Consider the following 23254-nt stretch of genomic DNA (forward strand, 5'->3'; position numbering starts at 1 on the left):
TGTTTCCTGCCAATAAAATGAGCATACTTAATAGCAATGCAGCTAGTATGAGCAAAAGAAAAGTTGTATAACCAATAAATTCTGCAACAGTCAGATATAACAGCGCCAAAACAATTTTGATGTGAAGTTTGATTTAAATGTCAGGTTTAATACTACTGCCAAAATTTTGTCTGACATTTCAAGAATATAAAACCATAAAATGAAGGGACCCAGCTTTGATATAGTTCAGAAAGTTAGGATTGCTCAGTAACAGATGTCTTTACTTAGCACATAATCCATGTTCCCACTAATGCATTGCGTGAAGCACTTCAAGAATGAGTGGGCATGATGGCATTGTGCTGTCTAGGAAGCTGTATGTACAGATGGCTTTGTGTGTTCAATAAACGTTATTGATATACCATGCATAAAAAGAAGAGTAGTGTCATTTTGTAACTTTTGGCATTAATGTTTAAGCTTCATAAAGCAAAATGCTCGAGCAGATTTCTCCTTTTCAGATGGAAACCACATCAGCTTTACACGACATGAACCAATTGGTGTATGTGGCCAGATTATTCCTGTAAGTTGTCTTGAGGCATTGAACTATTTCTGCCTATATAGTGATGTTTTGTGAGATTGCTTTAGGCGCTCTTATTGACACTCATTCTTGGAACCAATCCACAGCATTCTTGTCCTTTATTTCTTGAGCAGATATCTGTTAAGATTGGTTTACTCTTGCATGTTCCAGTGGAACTACCCTGTGCTAATGGTGTGCTGGAAGCTGGGGCCTGCCCTTTGCACTGGCAATGTTGTGGTACTGAAGCCTGCTGAACAAACACCACTGACTGCACTGTACTGTGCCAGCCTCATTAAAGAGGCTGGCTTCCCACCAGGTGTTGTCAATGTGATTCCAGGTTATGGTCCAACAGCAGGAGGTGCCATAGCCAGCCACCCTCATGTTGATAAGGTGGCCTTCACTGGATCTACTGAGGTATGCTTTTAACTGTGACTTGCGGGTCTCTCTTTAGAGCTGAATACTTAGCTTTGAGATTGAGCCATATATGATATCCCCGAAGTGCCCTTACTACAGATAGCCAATGTTGTGACCATACAGCATGTGACCATGCAATGTAATACCACTTCACAAAAGGCCATCTTTCATGATAAACACTTTTTCTTTAACGTTTCGAACTTCCCTATGGCTTGTTGCTGGAGGCATTGACAATGTTAGGTGTTTAGATCTGATTGGTGCAGCAGATTGTGATGGAATAGGAGAGCAATCCAGCATTATTTATCTGCGATTCTCTTGCTGGTTTGGCAGCCGATTCTCTGTGATGACTGCTGGTTCTGTTGCAATTATTACTTTTGCTTTATATGTTGACAAAAAGAAGAGAACAGAAAAAAAAAGAAAAAAAAAGAAAGTGTTTGTCGATAGTAAAGTTAATTGTGTTAGGAGAAAGATTTACCTTGGGAGTTCCAATTAAATGTGTGGGAATGAAACAGCCACTACACCAATTTTGTTGAGGCTTGTTGCATTTAAAAGGAAAAGTTAAAATCTAGTGACTTATAGAATTGGATCTTTTATTTAGGCCATCAATTTTCAAGGAATATTCTTGAAACTTGTGAAATTTCAAGAAACTCAACTATCGAAAGCATATTTAGTGCCAGCAAACAAAAATGGACGGGAGACAACACCACAATGCACATTGTGGTGTTGTCTCCCTTCCGGCCTTGTTTGCTGGCGCTAAATATGCTTTCAGTTTACCAACACGCCCAACAAATGGCAATGCTCAACTATCGAGTTGTAAACTTTATAACTCGGCAATAAAAAAGACATTGCAATTCTGTAAACTGTACGTAATAACACATCTAAAGCGGACTAAATTGATGTGTTGAACACCACTCTGAAATACACCACTAATTTATAAGTTGGGATTTTACAAAGCCTTTGTAAACAATGCAAAAATTACATGTAAACTGTAAATTCATATATCACATTTGTCCACTTTAGATGCTCTAACGGATGCAGTTTACAGAACTGTGGTACCTGTCTTTTGTGTAGAGTTATGGATTTGTAAACTTCATGCTTGGAAAAGTTTTCGACAAGCCTGGGGAAATCATGTTTGTCATCATTTTTGCACTTGCTTTACTCAACAATGCTTTAAAAAACAAAAACAAGACAGACATTTTGCCACTTATGCAGATAGCATTGGTGGTACACTAATGGTTCAATACAGTGAATATATTGTATTTATAAACAGGATATATATAGGATGAATAAATAGGATATATTCGCCCTATTCAACTATTTGTGTAGTGACGATGCCACCCGCGTAGGTGGTGAAATGTCTATGTTTTGTATTTTAAAATGTTGTTGAGTAAAGCCAGTGCAAAAGCATTGACAAACTTTGTGCTTCAATTTTTTTTTTTAAACTTACCATTCTCCTTCCTAGAGTCACTAGAATTTATCTTTTTTCTCTCAAATGCAGCAAATTTCATTTAAATTGGTCGAGCAGTTATCTTATAAAATCATTTCTGCATTTTACATGTATTTGAATAAGGAAATTGGAGTTGGCCCTAAGCTAAAGCTCCTTTTAAGTGCATTCAAAAGGAAACATTGCGTTCACTGCATGCAGAAGACAACAGTATGTGTGTAGTGTACACACAACACCAGATGCCTTTTTCCTGTTCAAGAATGCAAACAGTAGTGTCATAAATAAAAGCGAGACAGGCAGCTTGTGCTTCCATGATTTAATGTACAGTGTGCAAGTAAAGATAAAGATGCATGCCAGAAAGCACGGAACTTGTTGATAAGAGAAGAAGGTATTGCTGTTGCTTCACAGCATAGACTGCATTTCATGGCAGTCCTCTATGCAGCAGTACCATTATATTAAACAGTAGAAGTTCAGCACCACACTATTGTCATTTCGTTGACAAATTGAACAATCTATAATGATAGGGTACACCCTCAGATTCTCTTGCATTATATGGCAGTTTTTGGCGTGGCAGATGTATCAAGACTAGTGAACTGATTGCAAGAACTCGTCCTTAAGTGCTTTCTATGTCATTGTTGCTTTATTCTTTGCAAAGTGTTTCTGTTTTTATCACACATCATAGCAGAGGAGTAGCCAGAGCTGGTGCCATCTGCTTACATACATTTAACGTTAGGATAGTTTTTCAGCAACACATCAGTTGTGGCAGAAATCAGTATCTGTGTGATAATAACTAACGAATGGACTAACTAACCAAAATGCACTAATGAGCTTTTTAATTGACACTAAGACATGTAATTACAAAACTGAAGCCAGCAAGCAGCATATTCATCGCTAGATTTCTTGTTTCTTGCACCAATTTCAAGACATATGTACTCAAGATGTATGGTGAAATACCTTGCATACTATTTGTGCACTGCACAAAAAATGCAATACTGAAAAATATTAACTTTATCAGCAATGGTATTTCGCTGCACCTTTTGAGAATGTATTTTTTGAAACTGATGCAAATTACAGGATTTCTAGCAAATGAATATGATTTAAACGGCTTGGCGTAAATTTTTCAAGTACAGCATGCCCCTTAAAGTTGTGAATTAGAAAATGTCAATTAATTATTCCATCCATTTGTGATGGTTACACAGAGACTGAAATGCACTGCATCAAAAATGGCGAATCAGTTCTGCGAAAGCCTGAAAAGTGGAGAAAGGTTCATGAAAGGGAAAACTAACGGGCGAGCTTCCCCAGGACTGATTTGCCCTGTTTGGTGTCCTTTGCTTTGAGTTGTCGATTAATTTGACCCTATGCTGATGATGCAATTGGCTAGCCTCCAGGTTAGCTCGGATGGTAGAGCAACCACCCCAGAAATGCATTAGTCCTCGGTTCAATCCCTCAACCAGGATGAATTTTTCTTCAACTGCGCGAGGCTTTCTTTCTGTGAAACCCGTATTTGTTTCCTTTGTAGCTTAATGCTACATGCCAGGTCGATGTTAATTTTTTCTTTCGAGAGGCAAAAATGATGTGCTGCCAAAATAAGAAAGAAAGAAAAGAAAACATTTTTTCTCTGCTGTGCTGTGTTAGCACCTTAACTGCTATAACAAATTTATAAAATGTTTTGAAAAGTGTGACACATTCCTTAGACCTGCACATTCTGTGCCAATATGTTTCTGAAAGATATGATACCAGGAATGCCTGCTGCGTTTTTACTGCTCTTGTTGAAAAAGAAAATAGCAACAGTCATTATTGTATTGTGTATATTTATGTGTCAAAATTACAAGAAATTACACATGTACACATGTGTGAAAGTTGTGGAAAGTTCACGACACGTTAACTTGTCTGGCACGAGAGGACGCTCGTTGTGATGACGAGTTACCTTGTCATCGGCAGTTAAGGGGTTAATAATTACCTCTTCCCTAAAACACCTGGTTACTGCAGTATGGCTCAGAAGTCACATTTTGAGGCATTGTCACCCTCCAATAAAATAAAAGTTTCATGATAAACCAGGCTGCTAAATATAAGCCTGGCTACATCGAAATATTTGAATTTATTAGATGTATTTAGAATTTAGTGCTGAAGTGCTACCTTACAGCATTTATGCAGTATTATGGTTTGCGTTTTGCATGAGAGGCATTAACCCAGTAATTCATGAATTTCTCACAAATTTGCACACTGTTTCTAGGCAAAGTTGAGCATGGAATAACCTGCACTTTCAGATAGGCGTTTACCTTGCTTATCATGCATAACAACCATGTTGTTCATAGTAGTATACTAAGGGTTAAGACTGGTAGAGCAATGTCTACCTTAACAGAGTAATTAAGCGCAACTAAGAAACTAAAGCCTATTTCTGAGTACCTCGTGAATATATATTTTGAAAGCAAGCATGCATATTAAAATGGAAGTTACAGAACAATAGCCACTGAACAATTGCATTTCAGGTGGGAAAACTCATCCAAGAAGCAGCAGGAAAATCGAACACAAAACGAGTCACTCTGGAAATGGGTGGGAAAAGTCCATTGGTTATCTTTGATGATGCTGATTGCAAGTATCTCTCCACATTGTTTTCAAGCTTATTCCTGTGTCTGCTTTATACATTTATTTTTCTAGTAAAACACTGCTCCCTAGTGAAAATTCCAATAAATACTTCTATTAGTCTCAATAGGTTTTTATGTTGTATATAATATAAGATATTTATTAGTTTGATAGGCAGGTATATTTGCCTAGCGTAATTGTTTATAGTTTCCAGTCAGTCCATAAGAAATTTTTGTTGGTCTATTAATATTTATTTATTTATGTATTTATTTATTTATTTATTTATTGGACAATACTGCATACTCCGATTGGAGTCCAAGCAGGAGGGGGCACAGGAACATAATCAAAACAAAAGTACAAAAGCAAAGGCAAAGAAAAAAAAATCATGCATTTACACTTTTCAAACAGGCAATAAAATCCACTACATGCCTAGAGTCAACAACACTCTGTGGTAGCCTGTTCCAATGGGAAAGAGTATTAGGAAAAAAAGAATATATAAATGAATCAGTACAAACCCAGTATTCTTGTAAAAGTTTTCTGTGGTTAAAGCGAGTGCTTGCTCGTGATACAGGGTTGAGATAGCGAGCCTTGTCAACCTGTGTCTTATTATTGTATAACAGATATAAGAACTTAAGCCTGCATTCTGCGCGTCTTGATCGGAGAGTCTCAAGGTCTAGCATATTAATCGTATCTGTCACGCTGTCTGTCCTTTTGTAGCGGTTGCAAATGAAGTGAACAGCAATTCTTTGCACTTTTTCCAATTTGTCTATGTTTGTTTTAGTGTAAGGGTCCCATAAGCAGGACATATACTCCAAAATGGGTCTAGCCAGTGCTTTATACGCAGTAAGTTTCACGTTTGTCAGAGCTCTCGACAATTTCCTTCAAATGTTCTATAGGGCCTTACGTGCAGTGTAGCATGTATTATCAATATGTTGGTTCCAGCTTAAAGTTGATGTTATTGTTGCTCCTAGGTATTTCATAGCTGGTACCTCTTTAATTACTTCCCCACCAATTTTGTATGCATGTTGTCACGATTGTTTCATGTTGGATACGACGGTGTTTCTTGTTGGATATTAGTCCATTGAACTGCAATATGATCACGGGTATAATGAATTATCGGATATAACAAAGTAAACATAGAATGTTTCTCACCAATATCAGCCAGTAATGAATATATGCTGATAACAAATGCTGGGTATAACAAAGCTGTTTTCATGCCGGATGTGCTTCATTATAATGACTGTATAAGTCTATAGGTAGTCTGTATTAGCTGCAAAACAGAGAGTTTCAAAATTATTTGTATTACAGCACATACAGTGTGATAGTGCTTGCGGTTAAGCTAATAGAAATATATACTATGCCCACTATCATTGTATTAGGACTATTAAAGATAAAGTGTTCTGGCCTTGTAAGTCGTAGTAGCAATGGTCAGGATAGCATATATATGTTGGAATTTGTATTAGAAATGGAACTAAATACTAATTGGTTTTGATCGGACTCGATACGTCAATTGGCCCCAATAAGCCCTAATTTGTAAGTCATCATCAGCCTAGTTACGCCCACTGCAGGGCAAAGGCCTCTCCCATACTTCTCCAACTACCCCGGTCATGTACTAATTGTGGCCATGTTGTCCCTGCAAACGTCTTAATGTCATCCGCCCACCTAACTTTCTGCCGCCCCCTGCTACGCTTCCCTTCCCTTGGGATCCAGTCCGTAACTCTTAGTGACCATCGGTTATCTTCCCTCCTCATTGCATGTCCGGCCCATGCCCATTTCTTTTTCTTGATTTCAACTAAGATGTCGTTTACCCGCGTTTGTTGCCTCACCCAATCTGCTCTTTTCTTATCCCTTAACGTTACACCCATCATTCTTCTTTCCATAGCTCGTTGCGTCGTCCTCAATTTCAGCAGAACCCTTTTCGTAAGCCTCCAGGTTTCTGCCCCATATGTGAGTACTGGTAACACACAGCTGTTGTACACTTTCCTTTTGAGGGATAGTGGCAACCTGCTGTTCATGATTTGAGAATGCCTGCCAAACGCACCCCAACCCATTCTTATTCTTCTGGTTATTTCAGTCTCATGATCCGGATCCGTGGTCACTACCTGCCCTAAGTAGATGTATTCCCTTACCACTTCCAGTGCTTCGCTACCTATCGTAAACTGCTGTTCTCTTCCGAGACTGTTAAACAATACTTTAGTTTTCTGCAGATTAATTTTCAGACCCACCCTTCTGCTTTGCCTCTCCAGGTCAGTGAGCATGCATTGCAATTGGTCTCCTGAGTTACTAAGCAAGGCAATATCATCAGCGAATCGCAAGTTGCTAAGGTATTCTCCATCAACTTTTATCCCCAATTCTTCCCACTCCAGGCCTCTGAACACCTCCTGTAAACATGCTGTGAATAGCATTGGAGATATCGTATCTCCCTGTCTGACGCCTTTCTTTATAGGGATTTTGTTGCTTTCTTTGTGGAGGACTACTGTGGCTGTGGAGCCGCTATAGATATCTTCCAGTATTTTTACATATGGCTCATCTACACCCTGATTCCGTAATGCCTCCATGACTGCTGAGGTTTCGACTGAATCAAACGCTTTCTCGTAATCAATGAAAGCTACATATAAGGGTTGGTTATATTCTGCACATTTCTCTATCACTTGATTGATAGTGTGAATATGGTCTATTGTTGAGTAGCCTTTACGGAATCCTGCCTGGTCCTTTGGTTGACAGAAGTCTAAGGTGTTCCCGATTCTATTTGCGATTACCTTAGTAAATACTTTGTAGGCAACGGACAGTAAGCTGATCGGTCTATAATTTTTCAAGTCTTTGGCGTCCCCTTTCTTATGGATTAGGATTATGTTAGCGTTCTTCCAAGATTCCGGTACGCTCGAGGTTATGAGGCATTGCGTATACAGGGTGGCCAGTTTCTCTAGAACAATCTGACCACCATCCTTCAACAAATCTGCTGTTACCTGATCCTCCCCAGCTGCCTTCCCCCTTTGCATAGCTCCTAAGGCTTTCTTTACTTCTTCTGGCGTTACCTGTGGGATTTCGAATTCCTCTAGGCTATTCTCTCTTCCACTATCGTCGTGGGTGCCACTGGTACTGTATAAATCTCTATAGAACTCCTCAGCCACTTGAACTATCTCATCCATATTAGTAACGATATTGCCGGCTTTGTCTCTTAACGCACACATCTGATTCTTGCCTATTCCTAGTTTCTTCTTCACTGTTTTTAGGCTTCCTCCGTTCCTGAGAGCCTGTTCAATTCTATCCATATTATAGTTCCTGATGTCCGCTGTCTTACGCTTGTTGATTAACTTAGAAAGTTCTGCCAGTTCTATTCTAGCTGTAGGATTAGAGGCTTTCATACATTAGCGTTTCTTGATCAGATCTTTCGTCTCCTGCGATAGCTTACTGGTTTCCTGTCTAACGGCGTTACCACCGACTTCTATTGCGCACTCCTTAATGATGCCCATGAGATTGTCGTTCATTGCTTCAACACTAAGGTCCTCTTCTTGAGTTAAAGCCGAATACCTGTTCTGTAGTTTGATCTGGAATTCCTCTAGTTTCCCTCTTACCGCTAACTCATTGATTGGCTTCTTGTGTACCAGTTTCTTTCGTTCCCTCCTCAAGTCTAGGCTAATTCGAGTTCTTACCATCCTGTGGTCACTGCAGCGTACCTTGCCGAGCACGTCTACATCTTGAATGATGCCAGGGTTCGCGCAGAGTATGAAGTCGATTTCATTTCTAGTCTCACCATTCGGGCTCCTCCACGTCCACTTTCGACTAACCCGCTTGCGGAAAAAGGTATTCATTATCCGCATATTATTCTGTTCTGCAACCTCTACTAATAATTCTTTTCTGCTATTCCTAGAGCCTATGCCATATTCCCCCACTGACTTGTCTCCAGCCTGCTTCTTGCCTACCCTGGCATTGAAGTCGCCCATCAGTATAGTGTATTTTGTTTTGACTTTACCCATCGCCGATTCTACGTCTTCATAAAAGCTTTCGACTTCCTGGTCATCATGACTAGATGTAGGAGCGTAGACCTGTACAACCTTCATTTTGTACCTCTTATTAAGTTTCACAACAAGACATGCCACCCTCTCGTTAATGCTATAGAATTCCTGTATGTTACCAGCTATTTCCTTATTAATCAGGAATCCGACTCCTAGTTCTCGTCTCTCCGCTAAGCCCCGGTAACACAGTACATGCCCGCTTTTTAGCACTGTATATGCTTCTTTTGTCCTCCTAACCTCACTGAGCCTTATTATATCCCATTTACTACCCTCTAATTCCTCCAATAACACTGCTAGACTCGCCTCACTAGATAGCGTTCTAACGTTAAACGTTGCCAGGTTCAGATTCCAATGGCGGCCTGTCCGGAGCCAGGTATTCTTAGCACCCTCTGCAGCGTCACAGATCTGACCGCCGCCGTGGTCAGTTGCTTCGCGGCTGCTGGGGACTGAGGGCCGGGGTTCGATTGTTGTATTCATATAGGAGGTTGTGGCCAAGTACTGCACCAGGGTGGCCAATCCTGCTCTGGTGAGAGAGTGCGTTACCGGTTCTGGTCACCGGGATCAGGCCGCACTCCAGGCCTGTTTGTGCAATTTTCTCAACACACGGTTTTTTTTTGTATTTTCCGGTGGAGAATTGCGCGGCACCGGGATTTGAATCACGGTCCTCTTGCACTGGAGACGGATACTCTACCGTCCCCGTAGGAGTTAAATTAAAAATTAATTTATGGGGTTTTACGTGACAAAACCACTTTCTGATTATGCATGCCGTAGTGGAGGACTCCGAAAATTTCGACCACCTGAGGTTCTTTAACGTGCACCTAATTCTAAGTACACGGGTGTTTTCGCATTTCGCCCCCATCGAAATGCGGCCGCCGTGGTCGGGGTCCGATCCCGCGACCTCGTGCTCAGCAGTCTAACACCATAACCACTGAGCAACCACGGCGGGTCCCGCAGGAGTTGTACGCCTCATTTAACCTACAGTGGTGCCCTATTTGATCAGTCAAGGTGGACCAATCTGAGCTCGGTTATACCGCATGGATGGCACTCGGCTAGAGAACCTGGTATTTATGACCTGCACATGTGAGGCCATACATATTTGAAGATGTATATCTTTTTTTTTTTTTTTTAGGAGGGTTCCCGTACAGTGATAAAATAAAGGAAAAGACATTAAAAGAAAGAAAAAAAAAAGAAAAAGGGGCGAAAAAAAAAAGGAACATAACAGGTGATTTGAACTCGTGACCCTTCGATGTTGCCCGGAAAGATAGCTCAGTCGGTTGGTTCGTCAGGCCCCAGGCTACTTTCAAGCGCCACAGCTCCTGCTCCGAGCCTCACACTTACGTGGAAAGCGACTCATGTTGTCCGCGAGGCATACTTTCTAGGAAAAATGGCCGCTCGAGGAGAAGAGCGAACTCGAGCGGCTTTAGAGGCTAGGAAAACTGCCTTAAAATATTTAGACTTGAGGGAAAGCTTCGTAAACAAACTATAACACGGCAATCAGCACTCGAATACGACGAGAGAAATTACTGAGACGTGGAAAATTCCCTTGGAAAAAATCTGGTTTGCGAGACAAATGCTTGTATGTATTGAACCTCTTAAAAGATGAGGGGGGGAAATATGCGCTCACCGAGAGGGCATCGTCAGCACGAGACCACCACAAGGCACCTTACAGAGATGTGGAGAGCTTCGCGGCCGGAACGAAGCCTCCCCTCTCCGCCGGCCAAGAGGGGAAAACGCGCTTTCCGATCGCTCAAGGTTGCGCGGACAAAGCATAACTCTAGCGTCTAGGAAAAGCTTAACTAGGTGCGATGGCGGCACGCATAGCGTGGGAAGCTAGCCGCCAGAATAACTATACCAAGGACTGCTGCTGACGAGGGCGAAATACCTTCGTGTAATTATAATAACCCTAATAGTACTACTTTCGAAAGAAAAAAAAAGGAAACGGCCCAGAGGGCTATACTACGAGAGCTATCAGCTACGAGAGTAAGTCACTGGATTACTAATACTGTGAAACAACAAATAATTAATAACAGAATAATTATAATTTGAGTTCTGAAATGACAAATAGGAGATCTGTGTAGTCAGTGGAAAGCAATATTTAACTTTTTTGTTAAGTTAGAAATCTCCCATAAAGCTTTACCTATCTGACTGGCTCCCTTTGGCGACCAAAATTTTTCTTGCACATATGTGTATATAGCATGTGAGAGGGAGTGCTTATAGTGAAATGGTGACTACATTATCGAATTGTCATCATGTGTTCATGCATGAGTAAGCTTCTTGAATTGAGTGTCAAAATTTTGTGTTTTATAACCCAGTGAATGGCATCAAGGACTTTTGTATTGTTGAGTCGATGGGTCCAAGTGTGTTCGAAAAGCCAATTGGAAATCCCAATAGTTATTTTTAGCTAAGAACGAATGGCTATATTAATAAAAATCCGAGGACACCTAAGCACTTCTTATGAGCTGGGAATGCGAAAGCATTAATGTCCAATTGAACGTTGCTGAGCAGTCCTTTGAGTTATGAATGCCTTGCGGGCAAGCTAGTGCATTGAGATCCTTGGCCAATGCCTCCTAGAGAGCACAAGACCGGTGCACTTCGATCCATGACGTCAGGCTACCTTGCCCGACTGCCATAGAATCTAATGGACACGCTCCCAAGTAAGCTGGAGTGATTTTGACGTCATCGCTTTCATCACTGTTTAGCCCAGTGGGTAAGAGACTCGGCTTCTGAGCATGGGGTCGTAGGTTCGAAACTCACTACCGCCAATGGTTTTTATTTCAAATTCATTGTTCTTTTTTATACATTAATTTCTGTATATAGCAATTAGCACGGTGAAGTTAGAACACAGGCAAGAGCTTGAGTGGGCAAGAAATGTACGAATAACACAGGCTTCTGAGAGCGAGAGTGAGGGTGATGTAGCATCGCAGCAATACCCTCACACAACATGTGACATGCATGTGTGATAGGTGTTCCCTTTCACCCGTTCTGCTCCATTGAGGCACGCATGTGATGTGGCGTTGCAGGCAATGGGAATTTAGGTGCCGTTTCACTGCTACAGATGCCGGCTTTTTCACTCAGTGAGCCATTTGATGCTTTTGCCTTCATAATAACTTAAACTAATAGGCTTTAGCATGTTGATATTCTTATAGGCTATTAGTTTTTTTGTTGGAATTTTTGCTACGGTGTGCTTGTGTTACTATGACAGCAAAGAAGCAATACCTTGTAACTATCAAATTAAAATGAGTCATAGACACTTTAGTAGTAGTGGGAGTGATGGGGTCTTTCTTGCTTGCTTCAGTGTTTTCAAGATGTCTGCATTTGAGATCTTGTATAGGGGAGCAAATACTGCAACAGGCGTTCCTCCTACATTTTCCTTAGTGAAAATGTGTTTGTAACAACAGAGCACAGAGTGTAATAATTTAAAGTCACAAGTAAAATGTAGAGATTAATGTGTCGGATTTTATAAAATTATTATTTCATAGGTCATCCTCTTTGTATCTTTGTGTTAAGTATTGTGTATTCTTATTTTGAATATGGAAAAAAATGTGTACTTCAATATGTTAATAATTTGTTCAGTGCAGCAAAGCAGGTTTTAAAAAAGAAGAAATGAAGTGAACTGTTCCTGTCTGCATGGTGTTTGACCACAAATCTACAAGTGAGAAAATCTTTGTTTGCACAGTGGACCAGGCTGCTGAGATTGCTCACGCAGCTGTGTTTGCCAATATGGGTCAATGCTGCTGTGCTGGCACTAGAACTTTTGTCCAAGAGGGCATCTACAAGGACTTTGTGACTAAGGCCAAGCAGCTAGCTAAGGAACGTGTTGTTGGTGACCCATTTGATGAGAAGACTGTGCAGGGACCTCAGGTGAGCAGCTTCAGTAGAAAAAAACTACACCATTTAATGGGTGCATCAAATGAAGGTAACAAAATACAGGAAACATTTTATTCTTGTGCACTATCCAGTGCCTACTCTCTTTTTTTCCTATTGGTATCTTTTGTATTACACACTATTAAATATTTAAATATGCTTATTATATATGAGTATATATGAGCATGGTTTAATTTGAAAGGTACCTTGACTAATAAAGAACGGACAAGCAGGTGCCTGACAAACACTTATGTGTAGAGCATAGTAGTTGTACATGCATCTTTGGTGGCTCGTTACATCCACATTTGGGAGGCATTAAGTGTATGAAACATAAAGTTGACAGGTTGCATACCAAGTTCTCCTTTTCAACATTATCACTCTGGTTGAAGTGAAAACTGCTTACTCACTGACTATCCTGAATGTTTCGTAAGGTTTATGAATTTGGGCTTGTTTTATGAGTTTATAAATTTGTGTCAAATATTGTGAAAAATATTCATTCGTGAAAATGTTTTACTTGTCCGTCTCTGAACATATGCTCTGAAATCTTCCGACAGGTTGAAGGACACCAGAGGGATGCTTTGTTTCAAGCAGTTTATTCAGGAACATTTCTGTACCGTGCAAAATTGGCAATATCACAGTCACTGTTATTTAAAAAACAATGTACTACTTGTCAGTTCTTGCTGTTCCATGTTCGTTGTGCTGTGTCTAAAGGTTAATAAGATGCGTATGTATCCCACAAAAGCTGCATACTCAGGGCAAACTAAAAAAATGTTTACATAAGAATACTTAAGAGGCAACTTCAACCGGTGTCAGATTCTGACTTTGACATTGCAAAAAAGCACTGAGAATGATTGTGTTTTTGAGATCTGCTGCGCTTTTTATTCCTTTTGTCAGATAGGAATATGAGGACCATACTAAGAGAGCGTTTGCGATTATTCACGTCATTTTTAAGGCGAAAGCTTTAAGTGGCTCATACCCCCGATGGCCTTGAAAAAAAATGCGTCATCCGGTCCAAAAATTATCAGCAGCAATGGCTCATGCCCCCTTAAGTAAGGAAAAATGCAATAGCTCATCTCTCTTGTAATGCAGAGGCTACAAGCACTCAGCAAAGTGAAGCGTACAGTGCATACATTCATTGGAATCATGCTTACAACATACAGAAATGCGGCGCCTGGTCAAGTGGTACAAAAAGAAAAAGCATGTGACCTTCTCAATGGCTCATACCCTCGTAAGCAAGCAAAAAATGCAATGGCTCATACCCCTGTAAGGCTGAAACTACAAGCGCTCACCAAAGTGAAGCAAACAGTGCATACATTCATTGAAATCACCCATACAACACCCAGAACAGCATACATTTCAATCCCCTGCTGAGAGGATGCAACATAAAGTTGAAGAGAAATGTCATTGGCATACGAGTCTGACCACGCTATACGAGGCTCCAATGTGTTTCCGCAAACTGAAGATAATTTCATGCCAATTGGGTTGAAATCTGGCAGTGTGAAAATGCGCTAGCAACTTGTCCGATGCAGCAGTTCAAAACTCCCACAAGCTGTCAACATCGGGCAACAGGCCAAACTGGCTGTGCTGCCTAGTCAGAGGACATTGTACTTCTGCACTTTAATTTCACTGCCTTGCTACTGCACTCTACCACCACTGCCAACGCCCAAGCTCTCCCATGCTCTGTGCCCATAATAAGCTGTGCCTTGGTCGAATGTGTTGTGAGAAATGTTGTGACCTGCTTACAGCACTCAACTGTGTCAACAATACTGTCTCACATGTGCATTTGGCATGCTGTTGTTGTTTGGTCAGTTTTATGTGGCTTATTTTTGAATGTTCTCACAAGCTTGCAGTTGGCAGGCCATTGTGGCACATTTATGATGCCAGATGATGTCAAATATATAATAATCCATAGCTGAAATCTTTCATGATTATACACTTTTACAAATAAAAAGTGGTGGCTGGCTCTCCTTGTACGGATTTATTGCCGCTTAAACTAAGTTTACAGCATACTTACAAGATACTGTAAATGAGACAGAGCATGGATGTCTCATATCCATGGGTCATCCCAGGACATGTAGAACACTTCAATGGTCATAATGGTCTGTGTTCTACAAGAAAGGCATCTTACACATTGAGTGTTTCTCAGTTCAAGCTACCAGAATTATTGTATTTTGCACCACCTTCTCAAGCAAGGCAGTACTGTGAAGTGTTTATTGGTTTTCTCAAATTTCTGTCCCTAGATTGACAAAGAACAGTACACTAAGGTCTTAGATCTACTGAAGTCGGGTAAGGAGCAAGGAGCCAAGGTGGAGTGCGGTGGAGATGCTGTTCCTGGAAGCCGGGGGCTGTTCATCCAGCCAACGGTGTTTTCAGATGTGCAAGATGATATGCGCATCGCAAAAGAGGAAATTTTTGGACCTGTTCAGCAGATCCTAAAGTTCAAAACACTTGAGGAAGTGATTGAGCGCTGTAACAACACCACTTACGGACTCGGCTCTGGAGTTCTGACCAAGGACATTGACAAGGCAATGATGTTTGCTCAGGGTGTTCAGGCTGGTTCTGTTTGGTAAGCACAGTCTTTTCACTGCAAAAGTAAAATTAGACTGATTTACATGTCGAAGGCTTACTCACTGCGTCTTTGTTGCAGACAGATTCTCTATGCTCTCCTGCACCTCCTACCCACTGTAACAATTTACCAACTCTCACAGAAACAGTGCATTGTAGTCTTCTAAAGCAAGAAGTGGTTTACAGTGTAATCATAAAAAGTTAAATGATTATTTCTGTTAATAATTATTAACAGAAATATTTTATAGTTATATTTTAAAATATGCACAGCTGTAACCAGCACTGCAATTCACTGATGTTACTTGTTAACATTCACCAGCACCGTTCCACTCAGCTGAATAAAATCAGCTGCATATTGCAGTGTAAGTAGTCTGGAACAAGAGAGGCTATGTATCTTGCTAGATTGATTGTGTGGTACATGTGTATGTGCAAACTTCGTGATTTTGCACCATTCAGGATCAACTGCTATGATGCAACAACACCACAGACCCCGTTTGGTGGCTTCAAGATGTCTGGACAGGGCCGTGAACTGTAAGCAACTTTGTAATTGTGGCCAATTTATAATGAATCCTTTCTGACTTGTCCAACTTGTAGTCATTCCTTGTAGTTGTAAGCCAAGCTTGCAAGCTGAAAAAAGAAAATTTGTTTCAGTGGGTACGCTGGAATCAATGAATATGTTGAAATAAAAACGGTGAGTACTGCACTTATGTTTTCCTGCATAAAGGGTAACTTTTTAGGCTAAACACATTAGTAATGCGGTCAATCTTGGTGTTATACCATGTGTTGCATCAAGAAGTATGGAGTGGAAAATCATGGGATGATCCAAGGCCGCGAGGAACAATGTTTAGCTTGTCTGCAACTAAATGTGCTTAAAGCAATAGGTTATCTTCGACTGATCACTAACGTGCCAGATGATCAAAGTGCTTTGAAGTTCACATTTATACATATATTGCAACAGGTGCATGCAAATTATGCAGCTGTGAATGATATAGCTGGATATTTGTGGCTTAGTACTTTTGGTTGGCAGGAGTATGGAGCAAGAGTATAGTAGGAGTATGACTGCTGCAACAGTCATACTCCTACTATAATAAAGCATAACCACCCTATGCACTATTTTACCAGATCTGTAATTCACAGTATCAGTGCTCATTGCAATGAGCTGTGGCTACTGATGTCACCACCGCTATTAGTAACAAGCAGATGCCAATTGAAAACATCCCAAAAACCATAGACAAGTTTACAAAACACAGTAGCTTTGGCCAGCAGCTGCATTTGCATTTTATGCTTCTGTTAAAGGAAGTCCTTACAATTGTTATTACTTACGCTAATGCCTGTTTTTGTGTACTTTCAGATTACAATGCAGGTTCCACAGAAAAATTCTTAAGCTTCCAAGATCTGACAAGCTTCTAATTGATACAATGTAGAGAGGTGTTCCTTTAAAGTCACAAGAAACTTTATGTTGATGTCTGTGGCAAAGAAATAATTAAAAATTTGGGTCAGCACATTTGCTCTGAGCTTAGCACCCAAGTTCTGCAATCTGTTTGTGCTTGTCTATAATTTTTGAATAAATGTGAATGACTGGCTTGATGATTGTTGGTTTTTGTGGTCTAAGTATGGGAGGAGGGGACAAATGAGAGGGAGACCCCCCTCCTATTCCTCTCGTTTAGAAAATTTTACATGTTAAATCTGAGCACCCCAAGACAGAAACATGCAATTGTAAGCACCTTGCTTGTATGCAAAAAATGGCTGTTAACAGTTCTTGAGATTGTGTTGTGGCTGCCTTTTAAAAATGTTGCACCACAAACAGTCTCAAGAAAACATTTTGTGGGATACTAAAGCAGCAGCAACGGCTGCTCAGGAGGCCAATACGGAGGTCTCAGTCTCAATGCCAAAGTGTTACAAAACAGAACAGGAGTGACTGTAGTGTGATGATAGGTAGTGGCTTAGTTGGGCAATTTTTTTCTTGCCTTTAAAGTTAACATTTATGTTAAACAGTTTTAATTTCTGTGTAATAAAATATTATATGTATCTTTGAAATATTGCTTGGTTTGCTTGGAATATGAAAACTCGCCCTGCTAATTGAAAGATTTACTTGTGTTCAAGAAGGTGCAGTAGCAAAAGTGTGGCTGAAATGAACTTCCCACTTTTTCAGTCTCACTTTTGGCAACTTTAGTGCATGTGCAGCAATACTTCCACCAAGCAATATCTCTGGAAAGGTAACCCATAAGGTTTTTCAAAAAGAAAGCAAGGGTACCCACATAATATAGGGATACACATGTTCCATTACTATGTGCATGGTTAACTTTTCAGGCATCTGTGCTGATTTCTTACCCTTTCTGACCAAAATGTAGCAATCGTATGTCTACAAGGTGATGACGTGTGGATTTTGCTCCTGGCACCATATATTCCATCAAGCTGTCTGGTCAATGTGAGTGTTCCCAATAGCAGGCAAAGAGCATGTGTCATACAGCAGCAGCAGAATTCACACATTAATAAATTACCAGTGCATCATCATCATCATCATTAGCCTATCTTTATGTCCACTGCAGGACAAAGGCCTCTCCCAGCGATCTCCAATTACCCCTGTCTTGCACTAGCTGAACTCAACTTGTGCCTGCAAATTTCCTAATTTTATCACCCCACCCAATTTTCTACCGTCCTCGACTGCCCTCCCTTTCCCTCTAATGGTCTACCAGTTACTTGCTCTACACGTTACATGGCCTGCCCCTGCAGTTACATTTTTTTCTCTTAATGTCAACTAGAATATTGGCTACTCTCATTTGCTCTCTGATCCACATCGCTCTCTTCTTCTCTCTTAACATTATGCCAAACATTTTTCGTTTCATTGCTCTTTGCACGGTCCTTAACTTGTTCTCGAGCTTCTTTGTTAAGCTCAAAATTTCTGCCCCATATATTAGCACTGGCAGAATGCAATGATTGTACACTTTTCAACAACAGTGGTAAGCTCCCAGCCAACATTTGGTAATGCCTGCCGTATGCACTCCAACCCATTTTTATTCTAAATTTCCTTCTCATGAGCACCGTCCCCTGTGAGTAATTAACCTAGATAATCATACTTCTGCACAGACTCAAGAGGCTGACTGGAGTTAATGAATTCTTGTTCCCTTGCCAGGCTATTGAACATTACCTTTACCTTCCACATCATAATCTCACTCTTACACTTTCTCAGGTAAGGTCCTCAATCATTTGTTGCAATTCATCCCGTGTTGCTGAATGTCATTTGTAAACCAAATGTTGTCGTGATATTCACCGTTGATCCTCACTCCTAAGCCGTCCCAGTCTAATAGCTTGAATACTTCAATAGAAGCACGCAGTCAATAGCATTGGAGAGATTGTGTCTCCATACCTGACCCCTTTCTTGATAGGTAATTTTCTACTTTTCTTGTGGAGAAACAAGGTAGCTATGGAATCTTTGTAGATTTTCCCAAGATATTCACGTATGCCTGCTGTACTCCTTGATTATGCAATGCTTCCATGACTGCTGGTATCTCTACTGTATCAAATGCCTTTTCATAACCTATGAAAGCCATTATAGAGAGGTTGATTATACTCTACAGATTTCTCTATTTCCTAATTGACATGGACACGATCCATTGTAGAAAATCCCTTCCTAAAGCCAGCCTCTTCTCTTGGTTGATTGAAGTGTTGACATGATTCTGTTGGTGTTACTTAGGGCTATGTAATTTGCAAATAAGGAGTACTTGTTACAAATTATTAAGACTGTAGGAGTGTATGATTACTTAACATCTCTGGATATAGGAGGAGGAGGCCAAGAGGCCAATAGCAACTGAAGGCAAGAACAAAAGACAATGGAAGAATTTTTTTATTAATGGGACTTCTGTTTTTTACAAGTTTAAGATGAAAGAAAAATGAAAAAGACTATGCTACACACATCCACCACACACCTCTGCACATTGTGTGTGATGCTCTACCAAATGAGCTGGAAAGGTAAGTGCCTTGCCCTCTACTTTCATGGGTATTTGTGTACAGTAAAATCCCAAATCAAGTTACCCACTAACTTAAGTGCCTCTTCCCTTTAGTCAGTTAATGGCCGCTGTGATTCTTTACTTTCTAATAAAGTTTCATAAAGTTAACAAATGATCTCGCACACTTCTTGCCCTAGAGTTGAGTATGGTTATTACGACTATGTCAAGAGCAAGCAAAAGACCATGACGCAGGCTATTTCCAGCATATTTCAGTTCTTGGTAGCTATCCCTGTTTCCTATGACACTATGCTTTACTGTGCGGACACTCGTTTCATACCTATATTCCATATTGCAAAAGAGCAGAAAATATATACTGTTAAAACTCAATATAATGAAGTCATTAAAATTGGCACTTCGTTATACTGAAATTTCATTATTTTGAGATTCAACCTCTTTGCAAATAAGTACAGTTGCTTATGGATTTCTCTTGCATAGAGGGGGTTGGAAAATTTCGTGCTTTATAGCACAATTGGAAGAAAGGTGATTTTCAATGCAAAAATAAATATGTTTGTTGAATTTGAGAGTCGGTGACAAAAGGTATGGTTTCATGCTGCGTCAACGACATCTTGACATTGACAATATGAAGCAAAGACTGCAATGCTTTTGCATCCACTCCGTTGCTGTGGCGTGTCGGCTGCAGTGGGACAACGCAATTATGAAGAGCGCAGGCAGAGCGAAGTGAATGATTTTCCTGCGTCTCTCTTCAACGAGTCTTTGCAATGTGAGATTACGACCTCCAGCACTAAATGCATGAGAAGACAGAAGACGTAAAGCCACAGCCATCTCGGTTTGCCCAGTCCTTGCAACTGCCGCAGATTACCTCCAAGATAGGGTGGGTGGGCCACGTGTGCGCTCAATCACATTCACAGCCACGTGCAGCCATGGCAGGGCTAGAGGAGGAGATGCACATAGCCATCATAATACATGTTCACCTGCCCCTTTCCCTTAGTTCGTGCAGGAAGACAGTGCACATCAAGCCACCATCCTTCACAGTTTCTCTTGTGCCCACAGCACACAATGCGCAATAGTATATTATTGCACTTGGACTTTACACGGAACATAACGAGAGGGTCCTGCTGCTACACTTCGGCAGCCGCTCTCTGTCATGCGGCATGCAATTTTCAAGGTGCGTTCGCAAGTATCCACTTGTAAGTCAACCATTCGACCATCTGTGCTGCGGCAATTTACATTTGTTACCTCAGTATTCCTTCATGGCGGCAGCACAATTTTGTTATATTGAAATTGTGTATAAGCCCACCTCGCTATATTGCGGTTAAAAATACATGGTGTTCTATGGACAAGTTATGAAAAGCTAAATACTTCGTTATATAAAGAATTTCGTTACATTGAAGTTATAATATTGAGGTGCAACTGCTACTGCCTTTCCATTGGCCACTACAGGTAGCACAATGTGTATAGTGCAGGGGAACCCTGTTGACAGGGACGTAGCTGGGGGGGGGGGGGGAGTTTCAGTCCCCCCCCCCCCCCGAAATTTTTTCGTGCTGTCATGCACCGCCGACCAAAACAACCCCCGGCATCAGAAATCATTATGGATTTTGTCTACAACATGTATTTTTCACGCTCGAAAAGATATTTCGGCGGTGAAGATTGTGAACTCGTGCTGCATTTTGTGGCAGCGCCCATGCACCTGGAGTTGCATAATGCAAAGAGCCCCATCCAAGCACAAAGTTTCAAGGGCGTTTTGATGGTGAGCGGGCTCGTCGTGGCATCTCGCGGAGGCCACGGAATCTACGGAGCGCATGAATTTCAATTCCGAAACTTTACGGGTATAAAGATCACATAAACTTTTGATGTGAAAGGTGCATTGACATTTTCAAAGTCATGCTTTAGATTTTCAATTCTGGATCTTTGTGGGTTTGATGTTCTCATAAACATTTGACACCGAAGGTGCATTGACTTTTCTGAAGCCGTACATCAAACCATACAATGAGACAAGCGAAATCAGCACACTATCAGGCAAGTTGACAAAGAACGCAGTGAGGCCCGATGAGACGAAGCATTGTGATGGTTCATTTGTGCCGTCATGTCACAGAAAATAACAATTTTTTTTTTCACCTGTGCCAAAGCATCCATGTCAAGACACTAAAGTCAGCAAAGGTAACTACGTTTTTATTTGTTTTTTCTACTTTAACTTTTATTCGTGAGGACACATTGAGCCTTGTCCTTTTTTTTCTTGTTCTTGCTACCCGCGGGCTGCCAGAGCCAGCCAGAGGTCACGCGTTTTTCTCGTGTTACCCAGACAACTGCGCTGCGCACTTTGGTGCACGTTCGTTTTTCTCTGGCTGAGTGGATTTGGCCTCACAGAGCTCTGGACGCTTTCTGGCTAGCAGATGAGAAAAAGAAGCAATGGTCGCTCGCTGCCACCACTGCGGGAACTCGACGGATTGCAACGCGTTCGCTTGAGGGCATCACCTTCATTTCGATGTTATCGCAACCTCTCCGGAAAGTCTTTTGTCTCGCCGGTGTAGGATAACGAGCAGCATGCATATGGTTCTCGGTGGAGGAAGCGTCTCACGTTTTCTTTGATATTCCTTCGGTAGCCACATTGAGTGCCCAAAGTAGGCATTCGATTGTGGCCAACATGCTTTCCACTAAGTTTTTTTTTTTTCATTTCGGTGCCCCCGCCCCACAAAAGAAAAAAAAAAGATGTTGTTGCGATGCAGCGAATTATTGCATGGTGAAAGTTCGATTTTATTACTTCTTTTGCGGAAAGCAATGGGCCACGGGACTCTTCAGTTACCAGATACTCTTATTATATTATTACGATATCAATTATATGGACACTAAAGGCGCGTTCCTGTCATCGCCGTCGCCATGTTTCGTATGAAGTCCAAGGGCGATAACATCGTCATTGCACGCCACATGCTTTATGTGCGAGTGAAAGCGTAGGGGGGTGGGGGGCGAGCCGACGATGGTAGGTCAGTCTTGAGTGCACAACGGAGAAAAGCGGGCAGAAAAGCGTCGCATAACGCAAAGAGCCCTATCCGAGCACAAAGTTTCAAGGGCGTTTTGATGCCGAGCGGGCTTGTCGTGGCATCTCGCAGAGGCCACGGAATCTATGGAGCGCATGAATTTCAATTCCGAAACTTTATGGGTATAAAGATCACATAAACTTTTGATGCGAAAGGTGCAGTGACATTTTCAAAGTCGTGCTTTAGATTTTCAATTACGGAAGACGCACACGATGCATTGGTGGGAAAGGAGAGGGGGGGGGGCTTAGGATTCTGCGATCTGTCTTTCTCACCAAGGTACTCTGGACTGACGAGGCGAACTTTTCCCGAAATTGCCAATTAAATATCCACAACGCACACTATTGGAGTGAGCAAAATCCCCACTGGCTAGGAAGATCTCGCCACCAATATCAGTGGACTTTTAATGTTTGGTGCGGAATTGGAGGAATTAGCGGGCATTAAATGGGATATAATATGGATCAGTGAGGTTAGGACAAATGAAGCATATACTACAGTGCTAAAAAGCGGGCACGTCCTGTGCTACCGGGGCTTAGCAGAGAGACGAGAACTAGGAGTCGGATTCATGATTAATAAGAATATAGCTGGTAACATACAGGAATTCTATAGTATTAATGAGAGGGTGGCAGGTCTTGTTGTGAAACTTAGAGGTACAAATTGAAGGTCGTATAGGCCTACGCGCCTACATCCAGTCATATGATGACCAGCTGCAAGTTGAAAGCTTCTATGAAGACGTGGAATCGGCGATGGGTAAAGTCAGAACAAAATACACTATACTGATGGGCGACTTCAATGCCAGGGTAAGCAAGAAGCAGGCT

At 41.2% G+C, this 23254-nt stretch overlaps 1 protein-coding gene across 1 annotated transcript in view; it reads left to right on the forward strand.

Moving 5' to 3' along the window:
• LOC126545751 (aldehyde dehydrogenase, mitochondrial-like) overlaps positions 1-17026 on the forward strand; it is a 42866-nt gene extending 25840 nt beyond the window's left edge. The window contains exons 5-12 of the mRNA XM_050193722.3: positions 495-556; positions 725-967; positions 4901-5003; positions 12687-12871; positions 15115-15440; positions 15896-15970; positions 16091-16130; positions 16791-17026. Of these exons, the coding sequence (XP_050049679.2) occupies positions 495-556; positions 725-967; positions 4901-5003; positions 12687-12871; positions 15115-15440; positions 15896-15970; positions 16091-16130; positions 16791-16823 (1067 nt within the window). The 3' untranslated portion in view covers positions 16824-17026. The remainder of the gene's footprint in view (positions 1-494; positions 557-724; positions 968-4900; positions 5004-12686; positions 12872-15114; positions 15441-15895; positions 15971-16090; positions 16131-16790) is intronic.
• Positions 17027-23254: the final 6228 nt, after the last annotated feature.

This window comes from Dermacentor andersoni, chromosome 1, assembly GCF_023375885.2.
Source record: "Dermacentor andersoni chromosome 1, qqDerAnde1_hic_scaffold, whole genome shotgun sequence".
In the NCBI taxonomy this organism is placed as follows: domain Eukaryota; kingdom Metazoa; phylum Arthropoda; class Arachnida; order Ixodida; family Ixodidae; genus Dermacentor; species Dermacentor andersoni.